At 37.0% G+C, this 15305-nt stretch overlaps 1 protein-coding gene across 4 annotated transcripts in view; it reads right to left on the bottom strand.

Annotated features, from left to right (window-relative positions):
• KATNAL1 (katanin catalytic subunit A1 like 1) overlaps nucleotides 1-15305 on the bottom strand; it is a 117103-nt gene that overhangs the window by 26239 nt on the left and 75559 nt on the right. For all 4 annotated transcript variants that reach the window (XM_028532382.2, XM_036018364.1, XM_036018365.1 and 1 more), the window contains exon 5: nucleotides 362-489. In XM_028532382.2, the coding sequence (XP_028388183.1) occupies nucleotides 362-489 (128 nt within the window). The remainder of the gene's footprint in view (nucleotides 1-361; nucleotides 490-15305) is intronic.

Below are 15305 nucleotides of genomic sequence, written 5' to 3' on the forward strand. Positions count from 1 at the left end.
GCCTTTGACTGATGGTCAATACCAGTTCTTTTAATTTTGTTACTTATGTAATTATTTTGATATTAAGAACATTATTTTAATTCTTACTGCATAAAATTTTATCAGAGATCAAATAACATTCTAGTTACTAATTAGACATGTTATTCAATTAACAACTTCTGTCAGTTATGTCAACATCAAATTAGCATGTAAAGTATCTTAGTTATATTCTGAGAAAAGGACTGTCCTGTCGATTCTATGCACTCATATTATGGATGAAGTCATAAACAGAAGAAAATGGTTAAAAGAGAAGACTCATACCAAGCCAACCTGTAATTTAATTTCTCTACTACTTTAATTCAAGAATTTAAAAGATACTAACCAATGAATGCTAGGATTCCTGGACACAATGTCTCTCTCAAGGGCTTCCACCAGATCCTTATCATATCCAGCACCATCAAATTTTGGAATTTCACTATCGTTCATACCATCTTGTGTATTTTTCCTTCCCTGGGGACAGGTATTAAAAAAAGTACTGGTCAAAAACAACGTAACTTTAATTAGCATCATTAAACTATAAAAATATAATGTAAACATTTTAAAAATAACTTTTGGTTACTTTTAAGATAGTGTTTTCTGATTACCCAAATGCCATCCTCTCCTTTTTAATTCACCAGGAACAGATGAACTGGCCTGCTTTAGTATACATGTCTTCAAATTTACATTCCTGGGGGGAGCGCCACAGGTAAGACTAAAAGGATCCTTGCAAAATACCTCTCAATTGGTGGGTACAGGGGATTTCCACCACAGCCAGAAAATATTGAGAATATTAATGCAGAGAAAGAAAGAAAATTCAGTTACTGAACACCTACTACACAGCAAGAATTATTAAATATCAGAGTAGAGATTTTAACTCAGGTCGTCCTGACACCCCAAACCCATGCCCTTTCCACAGCATTGGATCCCCTGGCTGAGCCAGCTTAAAGCTTAAGAGTGGTGGTGTAACTATTACATCCTCCAGAGCATTCAAGAAACAGGATGCAGACAAGAAAAGATTAGGGTCTGAACTGTATCTCACAAAGCCTTTTCCCTGTTACTGTAAGTACCCCCTCAGGATTCAGCTTCTTCCTAGCAAAGTCCTTGGGCCACACCATGAAGTCACTGAAATGACAATGGTAAAGGGCCTTTTTAAACAGTATTATTAAGACCATTAAAGCAATATACCTACTCCAAATTCTTTATCTAATAATATGGTGTTTTTTAAAAAAAATGCATATGCTATAGTTCTGTGGGGTTCTGCCAAGATTTACTGAACTTTGAAGAGCTTTAAATGAAACATGCTTAGTTGCCAGGGATAGTTCAGCTACTGGAACTGCTTTAGCAGACGTAGCCAAGTACCTCCCCAGAACTTCAGACTCGCCATTACTGCCTTATGCAAAAATAAAAGTGGAAAACAGTAAAAAAAAAAATAAGTCAATTTCCTGAGCTTAATTGAAGAGAGAGAACAGGATGACCCTCTTCTACCACACATACTTCACCAGAGATAAACCATAGCTGAGGAGAGACTAAATGGCTCCCTTTGGCAGATGCTCTAGTTCTTTAAGACACCAGGTGAATCACCAAACAGTACCTTAGTGATTTGACCAAAAAATGAATCATTTACTGTTTCTGGGTAGCATCATGACTACAGTATTAAACTAAATTTTCAGCAAGATTATTATATTTCAGATGCCAGACACCAGTATGAAAAGGAGCAAAATTTCTGGCATACCTACACAACATATATAACATCAACCAATTTAAAATAATCTCATCCTAGAATCATATTTTATAATACACACGGCCAAGGCTGTGTGTATTATAGTCATACTCAAACAAATCACTGGGAGCACTCTGTGATCATTCTAAAGCTTTCTAGAAATAAATCAACTAAAAGATGCAACAGAAACTGATGTATCTGGGACTTAACCAGCCTTCAAGTGGCACAGTAATTTGAGACTTACCAAAAAATTAGTATTAAAAAAATGTAAGCACACAGCCATTTTAATATGAATATTCAAGTGGTAGGGAGGACTTGCAAACACTGCCATGGAAAAGGAACAGCTGGACAGTTATCTGAAAGTAGTAGAAATCACAAGATTTTAAGAACAATAAATACGTAGGCATCCATGCCTGGCACATTTTATTAAGCATTAGGTTTTAAATCAGCAAATGAAAATAATTTATCTTCCCTCATTGAGTATCTATCTTGTGGGGAATATAAGTAACAAGTAAACAAACCCAAAACACACAGAATTATAAACTGTGAAATGCTATGAAAACACTGAGTAGTCAGTGTGGCTAGAAGGAACAGGTTATAAAGACAGGCAGAGGCCAGCTCACCTGGGCCCCCAGAGGCCCTGGGAAGGGGTGTGGAATTATTATTCTGAGTGCATGGGAAATTTTTGAAATGTGATGAGCAGGGGAATGACAGGATCTGCGTTACATTTTTACACGGCCCTCTGGCTGCTGTGTGGAAAGATGGGTGAATGGAAAAGTAGAAGCAAAGAAATAAAAGCCTGTTGCTATACTCAAGGACAGGCTTCTCCATCCACAGACGCAGAAATTTGGGAATAAGCCAGTCAATTTGCGGCCCTAGAATTCAAAGTTCCTCAGAGGTAAAGATGAGACATGAATATAAATTAAGACCAAAGAAGATTCAAGGGACTTTTTCAAATAAAAATAGTGATAGTGAGGTTATTTTTTAAAAAATTAATTTAGGAAACCTAAAAATAAATAATTAATATGCTTACATTGGGAAATCAACAAAATGGGTGACAATTATCCTCCATAACAAATAGATAAAGTGGAATAGGGGTCTCAAATTAAGTGACTGAGGTTGCAGTTAACCAACATGCTGGAGTAACCACAATACCTAAAAGATGCATTTCTCAGGCGATAAAGCTAACCTCATCCCAGATATTACTTGTGCAGTTTATACTAGTAATACTAACTGTGATGTCACTGAAATGATCTTAGAACTCTGTGCTTAAATTTTCACATTGACAATAAGGTCAACATTGGAAAGAATTTGACATTTAGCATAAATATTGATGTACTTTTTTATTATTAAAGCAAAATATGTTAGCTTTTTACTAATATCTGAATTTACCCATATCAAGAAAGGTTTGTTAATGATCTTTCATTAGTAATTTAATCATTCTATTTGAGACAAATAGTGCTAAAGTTAGCAACTAACCCAATACTACAGTCAATTAACAACCCAGTTGGCCTAAAAGGCCAATTATTTTTCATTTTATTTTTGTTCCTCTTATCTTTGGCAAATGAAGCACAATGTGGTCAGTCACTAGCTCTAGATCTTGCATTTCAAGAGAAATATTGACAAGTGAATTATACCCAGAGAAGGATGGAGGATGATCAAGGGTTTGAAGCCATGCCACATCCAAAGGACCAAGGATACCACAGATATTTAAGCTGCAGAAGAAAATACTAATGAAGCAACACACAACCAACTAACCTGTTTACCTCTATTTATTCTATGTTCCTCCAAAGGAAAGAACCAGGACTAATATAAAGCAACAGCAGAGGTAAATTTCAGATCATCAAAAGAAGTTTCTAACAATGATTTCTGTCAAACAAAAGAGTCATCTCTCTTGTTAGGTAGTAAGCTACCCAACATCAGAATTTCAGACTAGTTAGTAATTACTGGCCCACAGTCGTTTTTATTACTAACTAGGGATGTATAGGCTTACTTATAGTTGACCTTTGGTTCTTTCTATAAAGCTACTGCCTCCACTTGCCCACTTATTCATCTGTTTCAATAGCCCAAAGAACATGCAAAATTTCTTGGATATCTCATTTCTCTTTTTTAAAAAAAGTGATCTGCATTCTGTATCATGTCTGTGTTAGTTCCCCACTTTCCTGTTACCTTATAGCTAACACTTGAGCACTGCCTACTCTGTGCCAGGCACTGTCCTCAGTGCCTAATGTAACCATTTTAAAGTTCCTATGAGGTAGGGGTTCTTATTATTTCCATCTCATAGCTGAGAAAACTGAAGTACAGAGAGGTCAAGTAAATTGCTCCTGGACACATAGCTAGAGCCTAGATTCTGGCTCCAGAATCAGTGCTTTCAACCACTTGGCACACAATGACATCCTGCTGCACACTGTGAACTACTCCTACCCCAGTGTGCGCAGCACACACAGGAAAAGTTAGACAAGATCTCTAAGCTGCACACCACTCTAACACTTTACTATTTCACAAAAGAAAAACAGGTTGATAAATGCAAAATAGTGCTTTCCTAATTTCAGTGCTGTGCCCTGCACTGGAGTGTTAATACAAAATACATTTACACTGAAATAATAAATCCACAGCATTCTTCGATCTTTCTCAATACATGTGTTCTTTCAACAATATGTGCAAATACTTACTATGTGCCAGATACTACTCCAAGTACTGAGAAATAACTACGAACTAGACAGACAAAAATCCCTGCTCTCATGAGGCACACAGTCACGTGAGGGAACACAACACATAAATAAGTAAAACAATTAGGAACAGAACAGTGAGTAACTACTACCATAATCTAATAAGGTGAAAAAACAAAGTCAAAGCAAAAACCAATGCTATAAATGAGCTGCCATCAGAGAATTTGTGGAGTGATTTACCATACAAAGGACAGAATAAAGTATGTCTTAAAAATGAATCACTGATAATACAAATGGCCAATAATCACATGAAAGATCTTTCAACCTCGTAAATTATCAGGTAATTCACAGTAAGAATTAACATGCTGGTTAAATCACAATGAGATATGATTACAAACACAAGAGACAGGCAATATCAAATGTGGTGAGGATGTAGAGCAACAAGAAGTTTCAAACTCTGCAGGTAGCAGTGGAAATCTGTATAATCCCTTTGGAAAACTACTGGGTGTTATCTACTACAGTTTAACAATACATATCCTATGAGTCATCTATTCCACTCCTGGGTATATGCTCACTAGAAATGCTCGCACGTTACACCAAAGGAGAAGCATAAAACTACCCAAAGCAACATTATTAATAATAGTTCCAAACTAACAGCAATTCAGATATCCATTAACAGTAAAACAAATTAACTGTGGCATAATGCTATATATAAATGAAAATAAACTTCAGATACATGCAACAGCATAGAAGAGTCTTTACACATGTTGAACAAAAAAGCCAGACCGAAAAGAATACTTACTGTACACAGTTTCAAAACAGACACAACTAATTTATGGTATGAGAAATCAGAATAAGGTTACTTTGGGGAGGAAGGGGTAAGACAGTGTTTACTTTGGGGATAAGGTGGCCAGGATTGGGACATAGTTACATGGTAGTTACAGGGTTTACATGCACTGGTGTGCTCAAGCTGGCTCTTCCTGGTTTGCAAGGGCTGATTACTAAATTTCAAGGGATTTTGTGAGCCAGCTGTGAAACATAGCCACTAATAAAATTCAAATTACACACACTTAGGATAAATTATATCAAAAACAAAAGTAATAAATACTCAAAACTCTTCATTATTTAATTGAAACCTATGCATATGAGGTTACTTTGGTCTATTGTATTGTTATAGAGGAAACACTGTAGAATGGTAGGCTGCTGCCTACTGCATCTCTATCAAGTTCAGTGACATCATGTGTATAGCCTGAAATGAGACACCCTGGAAGTACAGTATTTTGCCCTGTATAATGTATACTTTTTTGCCCAAATTTTTTAGGAAAAAATAAGGACGCACATTATATACAGCTAGTACTAATTTGTATCTATATAAATGTTTTAAATTCTTTTATTTATACTTATGCATTATAAGTGTAACTCTACAAAGCAATAACGATACCATATACAAAATAATAGCATGAAGTATGATAATTGGTTTTGTTGAACTTACATCAAACTTGCAACGAAAGCAGTTTCGGCAAATGATTCAATGAAATAAACCAAATATATTGTTATCCACAGAGTAAGATGATGCTGACTGTTACCCACTTGATAAGGTACAGGAGGCCCATTGGTATTCACTTGATAAGATAGGTGATCCTGAATTCATTACCACAGGGTAAACAGCACAATATTTTTCTTCACACACTTTAGGCAAGATAAATCATTGGAAAATCCCTTGGAAAATGTCAAAACAGTTTTCGTACAGTGCAAGCTTTAAGCTAAAAGTTATTAAAGATGCTAAAAAGCATAGCAACAGAGTTTCCAAGAGACACTTCAGACCTCCTCCCACAGAGAGTGTCATCAGATTATGGAGACAACAGAAAGAAAAGCTTCTTCAGAGGCCAAGACAGAAGAAGGCAATGTGAGGGAAACCTCCAAAGTGGCTGGAGGTGGAGCAGGAGGTAAAGACCTGGATTCTGGAGGAGCGTCAAACTGGGATCTCTGTTTCAACCAAGATGGCACAAGAAGTAGGTAAAAGAATTGCACGAGAAAAAAACAGTGATGATTTCTCAGGGACACTTAAATGGTACTTTAACTTTATGAAGAGAGAAGGTCTGAGCATGAGGCCACGAATGAAACTTGGCCCAAAACTTCCAGCAGCCTTTGGGAATCAAGTTTTGGAATTTCATTCTTATGTCATCAGTCTTTCAAAGACTTACAACCTTGAGCTGTCCAAAATTGCCTAACATGCATGAGGCCCCACTCACATTTGATAGCATCCACAACAGAACTGTGGACATCAAGGGAGCAAAGGCTGTGGCTGTTAAAACTAGTGGTCATGAGAAAACACATTTCACTGTTGTTCTAGCCTGTTGTGCAGATGGGACAAAGATACCACCTATGATCATCTTTAAAAGAAAAATGTTTCCAAAAGAAAAGATTCCAAGTGGAGTTATTGTCCACATGTGTGAAAATAGATGGATGAATGAAGAAGGCATGAAAAACTGGTACAAGGTCTAATCATGAAGGCCTGGAGGATTACTGCAGGAAAAAAAAACCAGCTTTGCTTGTTTTTGATCACTTCAAAGCCCATGTTACACAAAGCCCAAAAACAATCTCAATGGACTTGAAAACCCAACTTGCTATGATACCTGGTGGGCTAACCTGCCAACGGCAACCTCTTGATGTGTGGGTAAACAAGCTCTTTAAGGCCCTAATGAAGAAAGAATGGAAATCATGGATGCAGTCAGCTGGTAATGATTTAAGACCTACGGGCAGAATCACGAAAGCATCCATTGCCCACATTTGTGATTGGATCCTAAGATTATAAAACAGTATCAAGAAAAAAAGGGGACATCAGCAATGCTATGCATGAAACTGAGGACGATGAAATTTACTGGGATGAGGAAAGTGACTCTTCAGAAGATACAGTAATATAGAAATTGAAGAAGATGATACTTCTGATATTGACAGTGACAAAGATTTCTTGGCCTTCTATGATGCATATATATCATAAATTTGTTACTGGTATATAAAATTTCTTGAGCCTCATATTTGTTCATTTTATAAATTTGTTACATAAAATTTCTTGTACAATATGTTTAAAAATAAATGCTAAAATTCCTTTATAATAAAAAATACAGTACCTAAATATAAATAAATAAATATTCAGGACTTCCGGCCAAAATGGAGACATAGATAGATATACTCTGCCTCCTCGCACAACCGAAAGAAGGACAACAACAAATTTAAAAACAAAAAATAAACAGAACTGCCAGAAAAACTGAGCTGTATGGAAGTCTGGCAACCAAGCAGTTAAATAAGAAATATTCACCCAGACCAGTAGGGGTGGAGATGCACAGCCAGAGTGGAAAGGACTCATGGCAAGGCAGCAGCTGACATACCAGGTAAGGTGGCAGCTGGCGGAACAGGTGGGCCCACATTTGCATGCAGAAAAAACAGGAGGAACAACTGGGGAGCAAGACAGACTGCATAACCCAGGTTCCAGTGCAGGGAAATAAAGCCTCAAAACCTCTGACTGAAAAACCTGTGGGGGTTGAAGCAGCAGGAGAAACTCCCATTCTCACAGGAGAGTTCATTGGAGAGACTCACAGGGTCTTAGAAAGTACACAAACCCAGACAGAGTCCAATTTCCTTGTGGGTAGCAGGGAAAATGACTGAAAGCCTACTGAAAGCTGAGCAAGCAGCATTGTTCCCTCTCCAACCCCTTCCCCACATACAGTGCCACAACACAGAAACACTGGTTGCCCCACCGTGGCGAATACCTAAGGCTCTACCTCTTACTACATAACAGGAGTGCAGAGACAAGAAAAAAATGGCCCAATGAAAGAATACATCAAAGCTCCAAAAAAAAAACCTAAGCAATGAAGAGATAAACAACTTATCAGATGCAGAGTTCAAAACACTGGTAATCAGGATGCTCACAGAAATGGTTGAGTATGGTCACAAAATAGAGGAAAAAGTGAAGGCTGTGAAACGTGAAATAAAGGAAAATGTACAGGGAACAAACAGTGAAGGGAAGGAAAGTGGGACTCAAATCAATGATTTGGAGGGGAAGGAAGAAATAAATCTTCAACTGGAACAGAGCGAAGAAACAAGAATTCAAAAACAATGAGGAGAGGCTTAGGAACCTCTGGGATACCTTTAAATATTCCAACATCCGAATCATAGGGGTGCCAGAAGGAGAAGAACAACCGCAAGAAATTGAAAACTTATTTGAAAATATAATACAATTCTCCTTCATTATGTAACAAAAACAAAGGAAACAGACTTCTAGGAAATTGAGGAAGCTCATAGAGTCCCATAGAAGCTGGACCCAAGGAAGCACACACCAAGGTACATCATCATTACATGACTCAAGATAAAGATAAGGAGAGAATCTTAAAAGCAGCAAGAGAAAAGGAGAGAGTTACCTACAAAAGAGTTCCCATAAGACTATCAGCTGATTTCTCAAAAGAAATCAGGCAGGCAAGAAGGGACTGTAAAGAAGTATTCACAGTCATGAAAGGAAAGGACCTCCATCCAAGATTACTCTATCCAGCAAAGCTATCATTTAGAATGGAAGGGCAGATAAAGTGCTTCCCAGAGAAGGTTAAGTTAAAGGAGTTCATCATCACTAAGCCCTTATTATGTAAAATGTTAAAGGGACTTATCTAAGAAAAAGATGATGATCAAACATACGAATAGTAAAATGACAACAATCTCACAACTACCAACAACTGAACTTAAAAAAAAACAAAAATGAACTAAGTAAACATCTAGAACAGCAAGAGATTGACAGAAATAGAGATCACATGGAGGGTTATCAGTGGGGAGGGGGATGAATGGGGGAAAAGGTACAGGGAATAAGAAGCATAAATGGTAGGTACAAAATAGAGATGGAGAGGTTAAGAACAGTATGGAAAAGGGAGAAGCCAAAGAAGTTATGTGTATGACCCATGGGCATGAACTAAAGAGGGGGGGAATGATGGTGGGAGGGAGTGGTAGGGCAGAGGGAATTAAAGGGGAGAAAAAATGGGACAACTGTAATAGTATAATCAATAAAATGCATTTTAAAAAAATAAATAATTGAATTAAAGGACAAAAGTTTTTTTCCTGACCCAAAATATGGGTGCACATTATACACAGCAAGATACAGTATTTACTCCTTATAAATCAGCAAATGCTACAAATCAGTGCTTGATTTATTGTTTGCTAACTGTCCAGACTTAAGAAGGTAATAAGGAAAATGTTAATAAAGCAGGTGAAACTTTAAAGCAGGATTCCCCAACCTCTGGGTCCTGGGCCAGTACAGGTCTGGGCCTGTTAGGAACCAGGCTGCACAGCAGCAAGTGAGCTTGTATGTACTACACTTGATTTATCCTGAAACCATCCCCCCCCTTCCCCTGCCACACAACGCCCCCTACTGCGGTCCGTGGAAAAACTGTCTTCCATGAAAAGCATGCCTGGTACCTAAAAGATTGGGGACTGCTGCTTTAAATAGTCTCATTTCTACAGTGGTTACACTGTAAATAGCACAAAAAAAAATTAAGGACATATTTTCCCGGTATTTGAAAATTATCGGAGCCATCAAAATTGGAGTACCGTATGAGTGAAGCTCCAACATATTTCTGTCGTTTTACTTTCATCTTACTCATTAACAAAAACAAATTATCAACCAACATTCATGACAGAACAACATTCCTATTCATCTGTCCATTGCAATGCCGTAAATTGGCTACAGATGCAAGGGTTGAGCAAAGACATTCTGTGAGAGTCCACTGACTCTAAAATTTATAATAAAGAGTATTGTATATTTAATGTTTTGTAAATTGCATGCTACACATTCTTTGTATCAGTTAAATATATGAAAAACTCATGTGAGAATATGTATTTGTGTGTGTATACACATACACACTTTTATTTTTTGGAAAAAGTTATTAAGCACTTCTCAGTATACTGGTGGTTGGATGATCATCATTCATCAAATAGTACCCTTATATTTTATGTACTTTCCTTTATTAAAAAATTTTTACAGTCACTGTTCATGTGTATAACCATCAACCAACAGCTCTCAAAGAATACTCCAATTCAGTCTATAACATCCCTTCACTTCAGACATCCCCAGACTTACTCAATCATGAGAAGAAAAATATTCAAAAATGCCCATTTGTTACATGTATTTCAGTGAAATTAAGTCCTCTAAGTTTAATACCTTTAAATTAATTCTATAAATATAATTTATCACACTTTAATCTGAATTCTCCTTAAAAAAATACAGCTTTCATAATAAGATCATAATGGAAACACAGCTCATTTCACTGAGAATTAATTAACCATAAAGCTATAGTCTTCAAAATATTTGAGAATCAGAGCTGAATGAATTAAATTTATTTTTGGTAAAAATACAAAAACATTTCTTCTGCTAACTAGTATTTTATAAACTATCCCTTTTAAATAAAAAAAAATGCATCTATTATTTCTATGTATATTTCTCTACTGACTCTAAGCTTAAATAACAAAGTAATAATATAGCCAATTTTCTCAGGTATATTCAAATAAGGCTGAAAATATATAGTTGTAAAGGTTAATTTACTCATCTGATTCCCTCTAGTCAATAGGAAAGTAATCAGCTTGTAGCCAGGAGGCACACTTTATTAAAGTTTATATTCCTAGATCCTAGAAGTATGACTTATACAAAGTATGCACTTAAGGTGTGTTAAGTAAATGGGGCAACAAACTGGCCTACAGTAACTCTAGGTGTGAGGAGTGAAAAACTAAAGACAGAAAAACACATCACTATACAAAGTGATTCTTACTTAATGAAGAACCGTATTTTTAAACTTGGACCAAACTTGAAGCCTGTCAGCATTTTTAAAACGAAGAAGAAAAAAGAGTAATCACTCTCAGAATATGAACTGGTACTCATAAGAAGTATTTGTGAGACATGAAAGTAAGATAGAAAACCTTTTCAAACAGGAAGCTGTATAAAATAAGGACTAAAAGCTCAGATATTGGAGTTCAGGTTCATATCCTAGTTCCATTATGTACTTCAATTATGACTTTGATGCCTCAATTTCTTCATACATAGGATAGGGAAAATAATGCCGAATTCACAGAAATTTTCAGGAATTAAATAAGTAATAAATTATAAAACAATGTTTTATATATGTTCACACAACTCAATTTTTTCTCAAAATAATACTGTCCTTACTATGAGCAACACACTCTAAACTTTCTAATCTATTCCATATGATCTCACCTTTAACTGGAACATAATCAACAAAAGAAAAAAGCAAACAAAATATAACCAGAGACACTGAAATTAAGAACAATCTAACAATAGCCAGAGGGGAGTGGGGAGGGGACAGTGGGGGAAAGGGTTTTCAGGAACTACTATTCTATTTCATTTTTTTTAAGTTAGCTGCAACACACAAAACTGATTTTGAAAAACCAACAACACTGGGGACTACAATATCTCTGAGAATCCTTCTAATATTCATTTTCAAATTAGCTTTCAATGGCAGTGGGTATCTGTCAATTTCACCTAAATTACTTCAAACTCACAGCCTTCAGTGAGTTTTAGAGACTCTAGATTCTAATGAATATTTTATTGCTTATGATAATCATAACTAAATATACCTTTCACATTCTAATCAAGTTCCTGTGAGTTTTTTTAAAATTGTAGTCCCTTCGTTTCCTGAGTCACTTATTATACACTTGTATATACTAGCTAATCATCTAAAATGAATTTATTACCTTGTGTCATGGTCCAAAGTCTTAATGATGCTGCTGTACTGCCACTTACCTTTGTAGATGTAAAAAAAAAAATGTGAAGACACAAGATATTATAGATTCTGCCCAAGATTCCCAGGACCTTTGGATTTTTAGTTTAGTGCTGCGAGCTGTATGGTGGAGCAGCAGCAACACACGGCACCTTTCCTCAAGCACAGTGAACCTGTGTAGGCCCTTTTTGAAGCTTTTTACATATACTGCCTTATTTAATTCCTGAAAATTTCTGTGAACTCAGCATTACCTTCAAACAAATGAAGTTTTGTTTTGTTTTTAAATAATAAAGGGGTTACTTGCCATGACATCCAGCTTTCTGAGTACTTAGATGTCAATGAAAAAATTGCTAAGATTTAAAAAACTATTTGGAACTTTTCATGGGAAAAACAATTTCCAATCTCCAGAATAATTTATTTGACATTCATCAAATGCTGCCTGATTGTTTTGTTCTTTGCTTAAGAATCACATTTTAAAATCAACATTGACTTAATTGTTCTGGCATTCTTTCAAATCCAATCCAGATTTTTAACCTAGTTTGGTAGGCATGCTACATAATATGAAAAGTCCTTAAATGAGAAAAAAGATCCGTGACTTCCCTAATTCCCCTCTTAGCTCCATTCCTTACTCTATGACCCTGGGCAGGTTTACTTAGCTCTGTGGACCTCAGTCTCTTCATTTGTAAAATGGGGGTAACACAACTCCAGACTTCATGGGGCTGTTTTCATGATTTACTATCTAATCACTCTGAATGGTGTCTAACAGGGAAGCACCCATAACCAAGGTTGTGCTCTTGTGTTATGTGAAATTAAGGGAAGACTAAAAGTTCCTCACCCAGTTCTAAAAGTTCACCTAAAAGCTATTAGAAGAGTAAGGGATAGATTTTACTCCCACTTTATTCTCTAAAATGCAAACTGAGACATCAAATTTACAACTAAACTACAGAAAAATCATCACTCAGAACTGTCAGATATCAAGCTGAATGCAAGTCCTACAACTAAGGAATTAAAGAAGAAACCACATTGACTGAGACTGGTAGGAGGGACAGAAACATGGAACGGACTGATCCCACACCCATGTGTGCTGAGTAAAAATAGGGACAGATATTTCAGGAGTGAAGGGTCCCAGCCCCACACCAGGTACCCGAGCCCAGGGTTTCAGTGCTAAGAGAAGTCTCCATAACTTCTGGCTATAAAAACCAGAGGGCATTGAGGCTGTAACTGCTAGACTTCCTGGCAGTTCTTCTTAAAGGGCCCATGCACAGACTTACTCAGGCTCACTTCCTCTGAGCTCCAGTATGGGGTCAGCAGATTGAAAGATATCAGAAGCATTTGGGGAGAAACTGAATTGTCCAGCATCAGTGTAAGAGCTGGGAGTAGCTTTCTTCCAGAGAGAAGTGCTAGCAGAAGCCAGTGTTACTTTTCTGAGCTTTCCCTAAACAGAGCCACTTAGCCAGCAGGCGAATGCCATATCTGAGACTCCACCCACCTGGCTCACATAGTTTGCCCCCCCTGGTGATTCCCTGAGGCCCTGCGCTACCCAGCTTTCAGGCCTACTCAATCTGTTTCCAGTGGCTTTCCCATATGAATGGTTTGTCTTGGCCCAATCAGATTTTCCTAAATTCTCTCAAATAAAAACATCTGGCTTCAGAGAGCCCCATACCTCTTACTAAGTTGACCCAGGCCTGGCACTTGCAGCAGCCAGCCTTGGTTCACAGCTTGGTATTGCCTGGGCACCTACTACCCCAGCACAAATAGCAGCCATCTGCAGACTGCTTTGTAGCTTATGCCGTGTGACCCCAGGGAGAACAAAGGTGGTGGCTGACCTTGAACATACCAAGAGCAATTAAGGCCGAACTAAAACAGGAATGTGTATACAGCCCACACAGTGGGCACAACTTCAGTACCCAACTTGGGTAATAGAAGAGGCTGTGCTGCTATACCTTATAGGACAGCTACTACTGTATATCAGGCCATTCTATCAAGCCTGGGAGACATAGTAGCTCTACCTAACACATAGAAACAAACACAGGGAGGCTGCCAAAATGAGGAAATAAAGAAACATGGCCCAAATGAAAGAACAGAACAAAACTCCTTTTCACTTCTGTGAAAAAGAACTAAACAAAATGGAGACAAGCAAACACTGGTTATAAGGATGTTCAATGAACTTAGTGAGAAACTCAACAGCATAAAAAAGATCCAGTCAGAAATTAAAGATACACTTAATTGAAATGAACAATTTACAGGGAATCAACAGTAGAATGGATGAAGCCAAGAATCAAATAAGCAATTTGCAATACAAGGAAGCAAAAGACAACAATCAGAACAGCAAAAAAGAAAAAAAGAATCCAAAGAAATGAGGACAGTATAAGGAGCCTTTGGGACAACTTTCAAGTATACCAACATTTACATCATGGGATGCCAGGAGAGAAGAGAGAGAGGAAGAAATTAGAAACCTATTTGAAAAAATGACAGAATTCCCTAACCTGGTGAAGGAAACATTCATACAAGTCCAGGAAGCACACAGAGTCCCAAATAAGATGAACCCAAAAGGAGCCACACCAAGACACATCATAATTAAAATGCCAAAGGTTAAATAGAAAGAGAGAATCTTAAGAGCAGCAAGAGAAAAGCAGTTTTTTACCTACAAGGGAGCTCCCATAAAACTGTCATCTCATTTCTCTAAAGAAACTTTGCAGGCCAGAAAGAAACATTCAAAGTGATGAAAAGCAAGGACCTACAACCAAGATTACTCTATTCAGCAAAGCTATCATTTAGAATCAAAGGACAGATAAACAGCTTCCCAGAAAAGAAAAAGCTAAAGGAGTTCATCAGCACCAAATCAGTATTATATAAAATGTTAAAGTGTCTTCTTTAAGAAGATCAAAAATATAAATAATAAAATGGCAATAAATACCTATCTACCAACAACTAAATCTAAAACACAAACTGAACAAACAAGCAGAACAGACACAGAATCATAGATACAGAGAAAGTTTTGATGGTTGCCAGTTGGGAGGGAGGTTGAGGGGATGGGTGAAATAAGTGAAGGGATTTAGTACAAATTGATAATTATAGAATAGTTATGGCGGCATAAAGTCACTGGAAATAGAGTAGCCAAAGAACATA

This window comes from Phyllostomus discolor, chromosome 2, assembly GCF_004126475.2.
Source record: "Phyllostomus discolor isolate MPI-MPIP mPhyDis1 chromosome 2, mPhyDis1.pri.v3, whole genome shotgun sequence".
Taxonomy (NCBI): domain Eukaryota; kingdom Metazoa; phylum Chordata; class Mammalia; order Chiroptera; family Phyllostomidae; genus Phyllostomus; species Phyllostomus discolor.